Here is a 14,814-nt window from a genome sequence, read left to right as displayed (position 1 = left end):
GAAAAGCATGTGAGGTTGCAGGCAGTGTTGAGCGAATCATTTATGCTGCTTCGGCACTGGTTCATCAGGAATGTTGTCTGACGCCTGTTAATAAGATCTCCCGTCCTGATGCATTGCAAAGGAATTTAGCGGATGCTGCTCACAGATTGGAAGGACAATAAAAAGGATGCTCACTTCCCATCCTACCACGGCTGCCCAACCGGACAAAGTAGCTCAGCACACACTCCCTCATGACGTGAAACACAGGCTATTTGTTCTCATTGTGGACCGGCCAGGAAATGTGTTTTAAATTGTGCAGTCATACAATGTTTCTACCCCCCCCCCCCCCCCCCCCCCTCTTAAAGATACTGTTAGGAGGGCTGCCACCTGGACGAGTATATTCTGTGTGTGTTCATTAACGTGAGAATCCCAGCCCCCACCCCCCTTCTTAGGATTCGGGGGAGCATCTGCTTTTCCATGTCCTCAAACATGAGATTGAATAAATATAAACAAAGTGGGAGTCGTAATACTAATAATAACATTAAACCTAAAATATTTGGTGGGGAAGTGGTGATTGCTGCATCCAAAACAGGATAGGGATCCATCACCGACCCATCCCAATCAGTATCATGCTGTGAACGTAATTCAAACAGCAGCTTCGGTGCTCTTTTTTGTCTATTTTTCTCAACAAAATGTGATTGGTCGCCTCAATGGACACACTCGCATAACGGCTCTGAGTCTTCCCACATGGGCAGAGACGATGACAGCTTGTCAGAAACCTGAGCAAGACTGTGGGCTCTCACTGGTCTTCACACTAGACCAAGAGAATCTGATACCCACAGATGCTCCGGATCACACGCTTAAGTAAAAAAAAAAAAAAGTATGCAGGAATATAGGGGAGACCGGGGTAAGTAGGGACACTTTTTACTCTAGTGAGAATTGCTCATCACCTAAACATCTTTCAATAGTCATTACTGCATTAAATTGAAGCTTAAGGTGTTGGCTTGAAATGTGAACCCCTCACTTTTTCTAACTTATTGTAATAAAGAAGAAATTTACCATCAAAGACACTCTAACACATCGTGACAACCAACCCCATCAAGGGGTCGGTTGTCACACACTATGGGGTTGTTTGTTACAATGTTATCTTTATGGGAAAAATCTTGAAAAGAAGGCAAGAAAGCAGAACTACATTTGAAAGTTTAATTTCATTGTCAAGTTGAAAAATAGGCCTACATAACTTTATGCATCTTAACACAAAATGAGCAAGGAATTAACAAAAAGGAAATCCATATTAAGACCAACCTACTGTATGTAACAACATAAAGAACAAAACAAATAGGTCCAACAATAATAGCTTACTCAACTAGGATACACACATTCACTATCTGAGTTACAGTGCTGGCAAATGTAGGGTCTGCTCACCAACTAAGCAGAGATTGTGTGCCCACTGGTTGCACATACAACACTTCTCCCTTACCTCCCCTGAACGGGTGCTGGAGAACGTTTCCATACAAACCAAACACAAACTATCCTCTTCATCTGATGAAGATTCCTCCTCCTGTCTCTTTCTCTTCTGTTTCTTCTTCCCCAGCTGGGGTGGAGTGCACTGGGGTGCATTAGCCTTGGCAACTGGTCTAGTTTGGGATACACTGGGTCGTTTTGATTTTGTTGCCCTTTTTCTCTTTTGCGTGCTAGCTGCCTTTCCTGCTCAATTCTCTCCTTCTCTGGGGTGTCAGTGAAGATACAGCTTGACATTTTCTTTTGTTATTGGGTTCCTTTCCTGGCTGCACCCTTTGGATAACATGTGACAACCAACCCCCCAAAAAATGTGACGACCAACCCCAACTGGAATTTATTGCTAGCATCAAGGCCAACAACCATCTGACAACTAATTAGCTTGCTAAAAACAATCTAAACTATAGCTTACCCTTCACACTTTTTTAGGGTAACAAGTGTTTTGTTATAAACCCATTGTGCCTAGAAGAACAATACTGAGGAGCTAAATATTTTCAATTTGACATGAAAAACACTAACAGTCTTCTCACCTCAAATGCAGCAGTCTAACTCCAAGGAAGACTATGTAGGTGACCTCTGATCCCAGTTGTGGATATTTACATACCAAAATTTAACAGAGAGCGCCTTCTGGTTCTGAGATATAACGATTGTGACAACCTACCAGTGTGACAAATTACCCCGTTCTCCCCTACTACGTGATGAGGTCTCTATATGCAGTGAGGTTTGTTTGTTTTTGATTTTTTTTTAAAGTCAAAGGACTTCCCCTGAGAGTAGTTAAAGGTGCTTTGTCACAGCTTCCAATAAATAAACCAAAATATTGGCTACATTGAAAGTGGCTGCCAGTTGTGCTGAAGGCTTGCTCTCTTGCAGCTTGAGTTGAGTGGTGTCTTCTTTGCTTTATAGATATCAGACCATGTTGGACTGCTGGCAGGGGGAGCCACAGGAGCGACCAAACTTCACTGAGCTTGTGGAAAGGCTCGGAGATCTTCTTCAGGCCAGTGTGCAACAGGTATGATCGAAAAGAACTGTCCTGTACTGTTTGAATATCACATGAGGGCATAAATGTGTTAAAGTTATGTGTGTTATGCAAATATCCAGGTTACAATTGTAATTTGGGTTTCTATAGAAACTGTTTTCATGGTGTACTGTAAATCTCCTCTCCATTTCAGAAGAGTGTTGTCGGATGAGGTGTGGGGCGTCATCGATAAAACTCAAAATGCCCCAATTGGCTCTGAATCTAACTGCCTATTTATATCTAACTGCCAGTTGCCAAGTGCATTCTGCATAATAGATTTCCTTTAAAATCAAGTCTGTGCCATTGTTTTTTTTTTGGCTGGATCGGGAATGTACAATTTATGATCAGCATCTGTTGAGCACTGGTATGAACTCAAATCAAAATACCCCAAAGAGATTTATGGAAATGTTTTCACAGGAAGTGACAAATTTCAAGTTTTAATCCTAACATACTTTGGAAATCCTGAGTAATTTTGGCTTTACAGAGCACCATATTAGTCACTTGTTTAAATGAGAAGATTCAGAGCGGTCCACAGAGTAATTGAGAGAGGAAGTGATACTCAATACAAACACTTGGCTCCCTTTGAAATTGCACCATGGGTCTTTTAAGAACCCAGCTTCAAAACAGATGGAAAAACAATTAAATCTGTTAGTGTGGATGCACGTTAACATTGTCTGGTATGAAAGGAAGTTTGATGATCTGCAATGCTGTCAGAAAGTTAAACAGCTGTTTGTTTTATTCAGCGCAAAAAAAAAATATGTACCAAAGGAAAAAATCTGTTTTTGATTATTCTGCCAACATATTTATCCTCCTGACATAGACCAACAGGCCTGTCTCAAAACAGACATTCCAACTTGATTTCATTTACGGACCCTGAAACCAAAGAAGCTAAATGGAATTTAGCTGCCTTTGACTTTATTGATTACACCTGTACTTTTCCAATTGTGAAATTACAAGATGTCTTCTGGGAGCTTGCCTTTGACATGAGTGTGCATAATCAGGTACCGTACTCTTATCACAATGTGCAGCATAATCATCAATGACAAAGAATATTGTTGAGACAAAATGGAGAATTTGAAGTCTTTCGTGTCTGATTTAAGTTTTCCATGGGTCTGTTTTGGATTGTGTGGCTGATTTTGAGCTCTCATTATCACCTCCCTAAAGGACAAAATTAATTATTATCATATAAAGTGTAACTTTATACCCCTCTGAAACAAAATAAACACATGTATATGTTTTTTGTAAAAAGTTTGTTGGAAACTGAAGAAAGTGGTGCACTTTAATAAATAAATAATCCATAGATCATTTAGAGTTATCAGGATGTGCACGATTCTCATTGTCTTATTTCCACTTCTAGCCACTAAAGAGAACACTGTTCTAGTCCAGATTATACTAAACTGCAGACAAGGAGGCACACAAAAGTAATTAAATTCTCTTCCACCACTTCCGCAAATACTGCACAAGACTATAGATTGTTCAGTGTCTGTGGAAGCTGTCCTGAGTTCAGACTGGACACAGAGAACAGTGGAGGGGTTTGACTCTTATTAATAAAGCTATTGTTACAGTTCAGGAAGGCTGGCCACGGCCTCTGCCGCCTCTATCAAATTCCCGAACACTGTCTTGGATTTATTAGGCATGACCTTAGTTTCTTTGGCTGCTCGCCACGGCCTGTGGATGTGTGTGTTTGCATAGCCTGCACACATAGCCCCGACCTACTTAAGCCTCTTGTTTCTTTATAATTTGAATCTTGGAAGAATAAGGCCGTCCTCTTATGTTCTTTCTCTGTTTGGCTGATTTAGGAGGGGAAGCACTACATACCCATCAACACAGCCCTGCTGGGTAAGCTAGGAGACCCTTCCACCACAGAACCATCAGAGGAGACACCCACACGACCTGCCTCCCACCGCGACTCGGGGAGCACCTGGTGAGACCATGGCATATTATTCACTGGCTAGTTTATGTAAAAGAAAGTGCTCAGACAGGCGTTGCCATTTTATAAATTCTTTCTATTGATAAGTTGTCGTGTCAACTTATCAAGATGTTGATGTATCAGTCACAGGGTTAACATTAAACTGAAACAGTGAACGTATTAAACATTTAACATGCTAAACGTCAGAGTGTTAACATTGGCACTGAGAACATTTTAGCATGCCACATGTTAGCATCTAGCTCAAAGCATTGCTGTGCCTCACAGAGCAGCCAGGGTGGCTGTAGACTCTTATCGCTGTTTTCCAAATCGCATAGGCTACTCTTTCTTTTTACTATACTACATACTGCTGCAGTTCATCAAAAGTGCATCGTTTGCATGCATTGTGCATACAATTGGGACATAATATTTCGTCATGACCATGCACCTTGAATTTGACCCTTTTTACTTATACATATCTGACACATTGCTGATTAAGTTGATGTTATGTTACTCTGCGGAACAGAGCGTTGTGGGTCATAACAGCCAAGAAAGCATGCTGGTTTGCATACGGCAAAATACAACAGCATGTAGCAGTATATGTGTGTTTATTTTTTGACATCATGTATTGGAACATCCTAAATCTTTTTTTTGCTATGCTTAAAAGCATTAAAGCATGTGCAATGGAACACAGGGTTAGACTCAAATCAGTAACACTCCCTATGAGTTTTGTAATTCACTTAAAGGAAATAAATCCCCCTATCTTAAAGACATGTAAACGTATCCTCAGGCTGTTAAAGGCACACTTCCCAAAGCGAGACAGTTTTTAAAAGGATAGTCCTAACTCATTTCCCACCTTTGTTCTGAATAATATCCAAAACAATTAGTGTTCCCATAGCACTCAGACAAAATTCAACCAGAAGAACATTTAGGGACCTGATTGGCTGATGCTAAGAAATATACACTCAGCAACTTGATGGTCAGAGAGCTTTCAGGCCACTCCTGTGAAGAATTTTACCCAAAACCATTGAGCCAGCTTCAGGATTTATGTCCACTTCAAATAATATTTGTCGAGCTCTTGGGTTTTAACAGTTCCATTAGTGTGTTTATTGAGGAGGTGTTGAAAAGAAGAAAATGACAGTTAGCCCTTAAGCTAAATTGAAGCGGTCGTTTTAGCCTCTGAGTGTTGAAATGCAAAGCAAACAAAGTGTGTTTTCAAAGCACAATGTCATAGATGGCGCACATTGTTGATTTAAGTGATTAAGTTCCTGCGGTTTTGTGTCTGAACTTTGCCTCTTGGCCTCCAGTGTAATCACAACCATTCTCTAAACAGAACGGGAACATTTTAGGGTATTTTGAAAACTTACTCCTGGAAATATTTTCTCGCCAGGAACATCAAGATCCGTCCTGCTAGTGTGAAAACCTTTGACGAAGTTACCATGGAGAACGGGACCAATGAGAACAACGAGGTGAGTTTTTTACATCCTGGAACGCAACCAGAAAAAGACACAAGATCTGGGCTCTAACCTATCTAAGCCACACAATAAGGTAGCTGACAAAAGCCCTGGAACATGAATGTTCTTATTTATAATGAGTTGATTGAACTGAAGGATGAATTAGCTGAAAATGGGTTTCATCTTTCAAACAGACTTCCAAGTTGATAAGCTTTATTCTTTACCGGCTGTAATTCGCCACACGTAAAGTCTGTACTTGGCCCCAGTTTGGCCATATGAGTCTTTACTTGAGCCCTGCGACTAAAGCTTTTAATCCAATGACACACCTCGTTTACTCATTCATTTCATATGCATCATATTTCTCACAGAATCCTCCCCTATTTAGTACAACTGACATCTAACTAAGGATATTCAGATAGAAATCAAGGGGTTGTTTTTGAATCATACTTTAACTGTAATCATTACAGTGCTGCAGCAAGGCTTTTGACACAGAAAACATATCTCCACAGTCTTGGCTGAATGAAACTGGCTCTGTTTGAGATTTCAATTGAACACTTATAAATTACTTTTAAAGCCCTCAGTGGTTTGGCTTCACTATATGTTTTTAGGATTTTTAGACAGTAACATTTTAAAGTTAAAAGTTCCTTGGTCCGTGATCAAGACAAAGTGGGATCATGCTTTTAGTGTTTTGGCTCCAACGCTGTTGAGAAAAAACTATTTCAGCTCAGTCTCTGGCGCACTGTAGCCCTAAGGGTATTCAACGGTTCTATAGAAATAAACTTTACATACATATAACACAAAAATAGTAAAGATGCCATTCTTTTATTCTTCCCTCCCTGCATCCTCATCATCAGGGCGGTCAGTCTGACAGCGGGATGGGCCTGTCCTCTGACAACATGGAGACTCTGAAGCGCCTTGAGTCCTTGGCAGGCCGACCTCTGAGCATCATGGCTCTGGCGTACGTACAATTCACGACACAGCACCCATCCACATGCCATGCAAGTCAATAATCAGCAACAAACACACACACACACACACACACACACACTTGAAGAGACTGCAAATAAAATACCTGCTTGGAAACCTCCCCGCTGTGCTGGAATGTAGACGCTTTAACTGTCACACACTCACACACACACACGTTTCTTAAAAAGACGTCAGCGGCTAGTTTTCCCTTTTGTCTGAAGACGCCAAGCAAGAGGGACAGCGGCACAAAGGAGAAGCAGGAGGGGAAAAAAGCTTGAAGGTGACAAACTAAAGGACTGAGCACAAAAGCAGAGTGGAAGAGTCACTTACGGTTTGGCTGTTTTAAGAGCAAACACTAAAATCTCTTTGTTTTCACCAAAAGTCCTGAAAGAGCTGCCTCCCAGACAGATTTAACATATGAGTCATGGCTGCCTGGTGATAAACAATGTTAGGTTACAATACACAGTCTTAAAGAAGTGACGTTGGTCTCACGTCTTTTCTGCAAATCCTAACGATCGTATGATGATTTTAAGATTTGGATCCTGCCTGGGTAAGAGTAAACAACTGTCATAAAGGAGAAAGACAAACACACAAAAACACTGAGACAATATGTTCTCACATGGGTTATTTGAGGGTAAAGTCAAATCTGAGTCAAATTTAGGTAAATCTTTTTCTTTTGAGAGTCTCTGTATGTGTCTTAAGGCTTACATTCTAGGTTTAAAGCAGCATTTACAGGGTCAAAACCAATACACACTAATTACACATTAAACCTTGTGCTGTTATTCTGCTGTTTGTATTGTGGCTTGATGACCTTAAAGCCCTTATGAATGATTAAGATGGAACAACTGCTGGGGAAATAACTCATGAGACACACCTGTAGAAGATGTGTGACACTCTCTGAAGCACTGTAATTCATTTAAGGCTCACCAAACTCACTCCTACAAACGCCCACTCAGAGTATCTTTTAGATCTCAGCTGAACTGGAGGCCGCAGAGACTCATTTACAGGCCTGCTTGTGTCATCAGGGTCTCGGCATGGCAGAATGAATCAAGCCAGGCATGCAGAGAATGGTCTACATTTTGAGGGGAGGACTTCCTCACCGGGCAACCGCTCAATCACTGCCACCTTTGAACTTAAAGAGGGTTTACAAGGGCCTCCCCTGTTAGCTATAGCGCTGTGCTCCTTTTGTGTCGCTCAAGTCCCACCTGTTGCTTCCTTGGCCTGACATATTTTTTTGCGAGTAGCAACACAACAAAAAAACAACATTTATTTGATCTGACAATATTGCAGAGCAAGTTGCCTCCGCAGTGATTTAGTAGATTTTTATTAGGCAAGAAGGATAGAAAAAAAGCGTATCCTAATTTGTACAACGAACAAGTCTAAACTCCAAAGATATTAATTTCCTTTTCATAGACGATTAAGCAAACAAGATAATATTCACATTTGAAGCTGGAACCACTGATTATTTGGCATTTTGCTTAAAGAAACAATGCAAACAATGAATCCACTGATTGGTTCAGCTCAGAGTGACGGGGCTTTTTACCCTGACTCATTCTGCTTTGTTGCTCAACTGCCAATTGTACCCACACCTTGTGGTTGGCATTGGCGAGCCGACACTGTACTATTGTTACATGTTTTTGATGCCTAGTTAACCAGGTGGTTATTCATCAAGACAACATTCCAGTACACCGGCGTCACTTACCCCCGTTGGGAGCCGACCCTTTAGCCTCCGGAGAGAGGAGCGCTGGAAACCCCTAGCAACCTCCAAAGACAATAAGAGGCAATTACTCATATTCTATGCATCAAATGAAGCAGAACAGCTCAGGAAGATTGATTACATCATATTTGAATGAGGAGAGGTTTGTCTGATTGTACAGCCTCACAAGGGGCTTTTCATCAAATCAAATTGAAGCAGCCCTCTATTGTGAGAGCAGTCAAGTCTAGTTGTCTTTAAAAAAAAACTAGCCAAGAAAGCAGTGTGTGATATTATGCACAATAAGTTAAAGACTGTTTACCTCCCTATTGACTGCACCCATTTCCACCATAATTGTTAAAGTTTTAAACATATAAAAATGAATGCCATTGGAAAATTTGAAACATGCATATGATTATATCAAACATGAATGCATGGGGATTAGAGTGTTTTTTGAAGCCTATAGTTGAGGACACCAGAAGAATCGGTTTAAAAAGAAAAAAGAAAAAAAGTCCTGAGTTGTTGTGTCATTTCTTGGTCAGGAAGTTAACTGATCACCCTGTCTGGTCACACTGATTTGTTGTGTCTGTTTTTGCTATTAAGAGTGTCTGTTCATTGTGCAAGGCTGATTATGTGGTGATATCCATCACCCACATACACTGCTGCCTCTGTTTTAATGAGCAGAAAAATTAAGACAAGCTGGAACTCAGGGATTTTAGAACTCCAACCAATGATTATTTTCATTATCGAAATAATCTGACAATTATTTCCTCGACTAAAGTTTAGTCTTTAAAATGTCCTAAACTGTAAAACATTTTCATCACTATTTCCCATCACCTTAAGTGATATCTTCAAACCTCATGGTTTGTCCAATCAGCCCAAAGAATGATCAATTTACAAAGAAAACAGAGGAAAACATTAAATCATTGGGTTGACTAATTGCTTGAACTTTAATGACTATGTTTTAACCTTGTCATAAAAACAGATAGAGACATTACTGATTTGCTGCTTTTGAAGTCAATAATAAAAAGCAACTCTGAATCAACTGCATTTTCAGCGACATATTATTTTGCATTTTTACCTCGTTTTGTTTTTTTAAACGCTATAGCGCTGTGCTGATTGGTGATAAATATTTTTTTTAAATTTTTTTATTATGTGTTTTGAGTTGTATGGTAGCAGCATTCGTGTGGTGATATTAATGCTCCGTCTCTCTGTGTTTCCAGGATGAAGGCGATAAGTAAGAGTAAAGAGTCTGTACTGAGTGACCCAGAGAAGGAGAAGTTCCCGGCCCCAGTCCCCTCTCTGGACTTCAGTCTGGATGACTCGGCCCTGGACGCCAGTCTGGAGTGTCACAGCCCGCCGCCCGACTACAACTATGTGGTGCGCTACTCGACCCCGCCTGTGTAACCCTGTGCTCTGCTCCTGAGGAAAAACTAACCGATAGCCTCGAGGCCCTCGCCTTGTTCTCCTCTGTTTTGACTCTTATATCTGGACTTTTTCTCTAGCAACGTTTGAGGGGAAAACATGAGATTCCTTCTTAAATATCTTAGAAAAGGGACGCTCTGAAATCAATCATCAATCCACTCGACTGTAACTTCTGCATCTTCCAACGTCCAGGGCGTCTGCTGTGCAAACAAAAGGAAACCTGCAGGCTGTTGATTCCCTCCCAGTTTTCCATCGTAGGCTGATGTTAATGCTGCTGGTTCGTTCCACTTTCACTGTGATACATCAAACAGCTGAAAACAGGCTCAGGTATTTCTTTCATCTACTGTGAAAACAAATCGTGATTCCAACTTTTTACCACAGATCCGATTGAACTGAAGAATAACATCCAGAAAATAAAATAAAGCTGAGGCTTTCCAAGTTTATATGTTTATCTGTTTCCGCTCATATGAAGGTTGCCAAAAGTTAAATTTTTGCTCAAAGCAAAAAGCAGATGGACGACAATATAACATCGATTATTAATCATCAAATGTCTCAAATTTGAGGTCCTCCTTTAATTCCATAAAAACATCAACTCAACTATCTCAGGTTGACCCAGAGAGGAGTGCTCTGTCATGTAGGTGTGGATGCTTTAGAAGCTCTCCGGGTTATGAAAAATCATAAAGTTCATGGAGGATACAGGGTTGATGTTAGAGAAAGACCAATACATTTAAATGAAGAGTCATTGTATATGTAGGTTCCTCCTTCTATTGAACTCAAGTGTTTTGTTTATTTTTTTTTGTTTGGTTAAAAAAGAGTGGGAAGAAAACCTTATTGTTGAGTTAGAAACATGAGATCAGAACAAGTCTACATAGGAACAGTTCATTCAAAAAGCACTAGTGAAATGAGTTGTGTATTTATTTAGATCGTCAACACTGTTACTTAGTAATCAGATTCATACTCCCAAGTATTCCCAGGCTCAGTCTTTCTGATATATGTTTCCCAATAATGTCCTCACCGTTTCCTCCAGGTCTATTTGCTGTTTGTGCTGCTGTATTCACTTATAAAGCTGAGGGGAAAAGTGTGTGGTTATTCAAAGTGTGTGGTTATTCTCTGTCCTTGTGTCTTGCACTAAGTGTTAGTCAAGCTTGCAGGGCAGGCTCTGAAAACTCTTTGTGTATGTGTGTGTGTGTGTGTGTGTAAAGTAAGCTCTGGTTCACTATTTCATTATTTGTTAACATGTAAAATCTCCTTGTTTTAAAATAATTTTGAGCATTTGATTTGTAATAGTATATGTATTGAAATAATGTGGACCAAACCTCCATTCACGCTTCTGTTAGTGTACACACACCCTGTAGAAATAAGCTTGTAGACCACTCAAGAACACAGTATCATGTCATTGAGTCAACTACAGTATAAAGTGGATACTTTGAACCCCTGTGTATTTCTAAATGGTGTTTTGTTTTTGTGAGCAAGTTGTTTTGTTTATGTGGAGAGGAAGTGATTATGCACTGATACTTTATATCAAGTATAATGTTTGTATTCTAAAGGTATATTATTATGAAACGGTGTTGATTGTCACAAGTTACAAAGATTTCTCATTTATTTTGTGTGTTTTTTTTATTTAACTCCTAACTCTAGTACATAATAGGAAATTAACATTTTGAAGCAGTATTTGTTATAGTATTTCTTACATCACCAATGTCATGTTTTCATTTAACGCGGTGTGTTTTCTTACAAATCTTATAAATCTTACATTTAATTGTGGTTACCACTATACTTTATATCACAATGGGATATCAAACCTATGAGACTTCAACCTGAATGCAAAGAGAAATTAATTTGGATTTTATCGCGATTCTTCATACATAACCATGATCAAAACCTCCTCCTTACTTTTATTCTGTTTTGTTCAAGTAGTGTCACAAGTTAGTTTTGATAAAAGTTTTGTTGCCAACACTGTTAACTGAGCATATGAAGTAAATAAATGAATAAAGATCTATATATTTATACATTACTCATAGTCTCGACTCAGAAATTCTTCAGTTACACTACACTTCAGCGTGGCTCCATTCATAAACCCAAGAGGCTGAGGTGCTTTGGATTACTGTGTTGGTAAAAAATAAAAAATAAAATCATGGCTTCACTCAAATGAATAACGCACATCCTGATATTCTACGGCAAGAAAACAAAACTTAAAGTGGACCTATTATACTTTTCGACTTTTCTGACCTATAAACGTTGTTATAATGATTTATAGTCATATTTAACCATACTAAAGTATCAAATAATGACTTACATGCATTTAGACGTATTCCCTGCTGACCGTCTGGAGTGGCTGTGCAGAGCGCTAAACGCTAGGGCAGCCGGTCGAGAATTCACTTGTACAAAATTTCCGGGATTCGTAAAGTCACAAATCCGAATTTTTCTATGTATGGTAATGCTGCAACGTGCACAGGCACGCTCCGGCCATGCCCCCACCTGCCTGCTCGCGCCATGGACATATAAAGAAATGGACACCGTATTGAAACATGGCGCCCATTCATTCCTATGAAAGCTGCTCATTGGCGCAGAGAAGCAACAAGGAAGCGGCCATACTGCTCTCATGTGGCCCTGGCACACCCCTAAAGCATGACGCGAGCAGTGAAACGTTATAATATGTCCGTGCATTAAGCTAAGCGGGACGAGCACAGTTGCATTGTTTATCGACCATGGAAGTATAAATTACTAATCCCCGATGATTCTCTGTATGTAATATTTTAATTACACCCTGTCGTTGTAAAGTAATATAGCGAATAACGAAGATTCCTCCCGCCATCGGAGGGCGGGCCGGCCGAAGCAACGGTTGTTTCACTACGACTCCTTTTAGCGGCTACACGCCTAACGGCTAAAACTGAAAATAAAACGGCTATAAAACGCTTTCGGTGGCGTTTTGAAAAGCGAAAACTTCCATTCTATTAGTACATGGTCTAAAGAAAAGTATGAGCCTTTGATTGATATCCAGAAAAAATGTAGCGGAGATACATTCTTGTTTGACAAAATTGTATTGGGAATGAATGGGCCAGGGCCACTATGATCTCCATTTTGTTTTACGGACCCGTCCCAGACAGTCAAATGCGTGTAATACCAGGCGTGGCCACCTGTCCATGCTGGCTGCTCGGAGAAGGCAGCGTCCTGGGGGCCTGGCTCGCGCTGCTGAAAGTGTTCCGGAAGGAAGGTAACCAATCACAATGGAGTGGGGTTTGCAGGAGGGGGCGGAGAAGCACAAAGCCGAGTGTGGACAGAGACTGCTGAATGCACCCAGATGAGAGGAAGAGTTTCCCGAAAATCTACATGGTTTTTTGTGCTGTGATTCGTGTCAGGTTGCTCTATAGGAGTCATTAATGAGAAATTAAGACCAGAAAAGTAGTATAATAGGAGATCTTTAAAATAAACATAATCACTTCAAAGGTATTAGACAGATTGCTGCTGCCAATAAGATAAATCCCATATATCTGATGTGCCTGAAATCAGTTGCTGCTGCTGGTCTCCAACCATTTTTTTGCTCTCATGACCCTTGATAGCAAAACATTGTTAAAAAAAAGCAAACTTACCACCCCTTATCACAGGTTACATTACCAGCAGTTCAACCAAAGATGATGTCCCACTCACAGGTTTTTGTGTTTGAATTTGTTTTGAGGGGCGTAAAGTAGTAACTACTTTCTAGTTGTTACTTCAAGAAAAGTGGGAAATAAAAATTATTTGCATTGGAAAAGGCCTGGGTTTTTCCATTAAATTTTTCTGTAAATCATCTCATGACCCCTCAGAGGGTCATGTTCTCCCATGTTGAGAAACCACTGGCACGAGCATGTGTGACCGGAGGCTTCAGACTATTCTTAACTCACTTCATTCACAAATTGATTAATCCCAATTGAATTGTCCAACCCTTAATGAAGAAGGTCTGTTTAGATTGGACGATGCCGTCTGTTTTCATCCCCTCCGCTGCTCCTTGGACTGTGAGAGACTCACTTCCTCGCCGGGACAAGGTGTCGGCAGTCTGTCTGTTTGACCGGGACAATGCCCCTCCGAGAAGGAAGGAACTGTTAATCATCCTGGTCACGACTGGAGGACGCCACACACAGTGCTTCCTATGGGGACACAGCGCCCCTGTTTACTGGCACTGGGTGTGTCGAAGGGGAACACACGCCACGGAACAGGTTGATTGTCTCTGCTTGTCCTCAAGGGATTTACTGTGGTTACTGTAAGGTGAGCACCCGACATAGTACCCAAAAACATGTCAACAACTTCCGACAGTTTTCACATTGTAAGACACAAACAAACAAGGGAAGGATGTTAGAGGGGGAGGGTATTCTTGACTGTCATGTTTGTGTGTGTGTGTGTGTGTGTGTGTGTGTGTGTGTGTGTGTGTGTGTGTGTGTGTGTGTGTGTGTGTGTGTGTGTGTGTGTGTGTGTTCACCTAAGCTCACTGTATTTTTCCATATAAGCAGAAGTATTCGGGCGGTCCCTTAACCCATCCTGAGGGGCCACTGCGCCTGGGACTTTATCACAACATATTTATTCAAATTGAATATTGAATTAAGTTTCACATGTTATTTTGAACTATTAATCTGTTTCTGAAAAGTCATTTTTGCTGTCCAATGTAATATAGTTGTAAAGTTGTAATTGTAAAGTAGGAATATAGGATAGCATAAAATGGAAAATTGTATTTAGGTCAATTTTGTTAACTACTTCCCACCTCTTTTAGTTTCCAGTTTCTTTGGGATCAAAGATGTCAACAGCAGAGCAAACAACAGGATATGAGTCAAATAGTTTTGGCTTCAACTGACAACTTACAATCTTAGACTTTAGAAAAGACAAGACA

General features: G+C 40.4%; 1 protein-coding gene across 1 annotated transcript in view; it reads left to right on the top strand.

Moving 5' to 3' along the window:
* Positions 1-11,918, top strand: part of kdrl (kinase insert domain receptor like) — a 47,503-nt gene extending 35,585 nt beyond the window's left edge. Inside the window, exons 26-30 of the mRNA XM_080036169.1 lie at positions 2,401-2,506; positions 4,312-4,436; positions 5,809-5,887; positions 6,727-6,830; positions 9,755-11,918. Of these exons, the coding sequence (XP_079892295.1) occupies positions 2,401-2,506; positions 4,312-4,436; positions 5,809-5,887; positions 6,727-6,830; positions 9,755-9,938 (598 nt within the window). The 3' untranslated portion in view covers positions 9,939-11,918. The remainder of the gene's footprint in view (positions 1-2,400; positions 2,507-4,311; positions 4,437-5,808; positions 5,888-6,726; positions 6,831-9,754) is intronic.
* The last annotated feature ends 2,896 nt before the right edge of the window (positions 11,919-14,814 follow it).

The sequence above is a fragment of the Ammodytes marinus genome, assembly GCF_949987685.1.
Source record: "Ammodytes marinus genome assembly, chromosome: 10".
NCBI classification, from domain to species: domain Eukaryota; kingdom Metazoa; phylum Chordata; class Actinopteri; order Uranoscopiformes; family Ammodytidae; genus Ammodytes; species Ammodytes marinus.
Note: the sequence above shows the minus strand (reverse complement) of the source record. Positions and strands in the feature narration are given on the sequence as shown.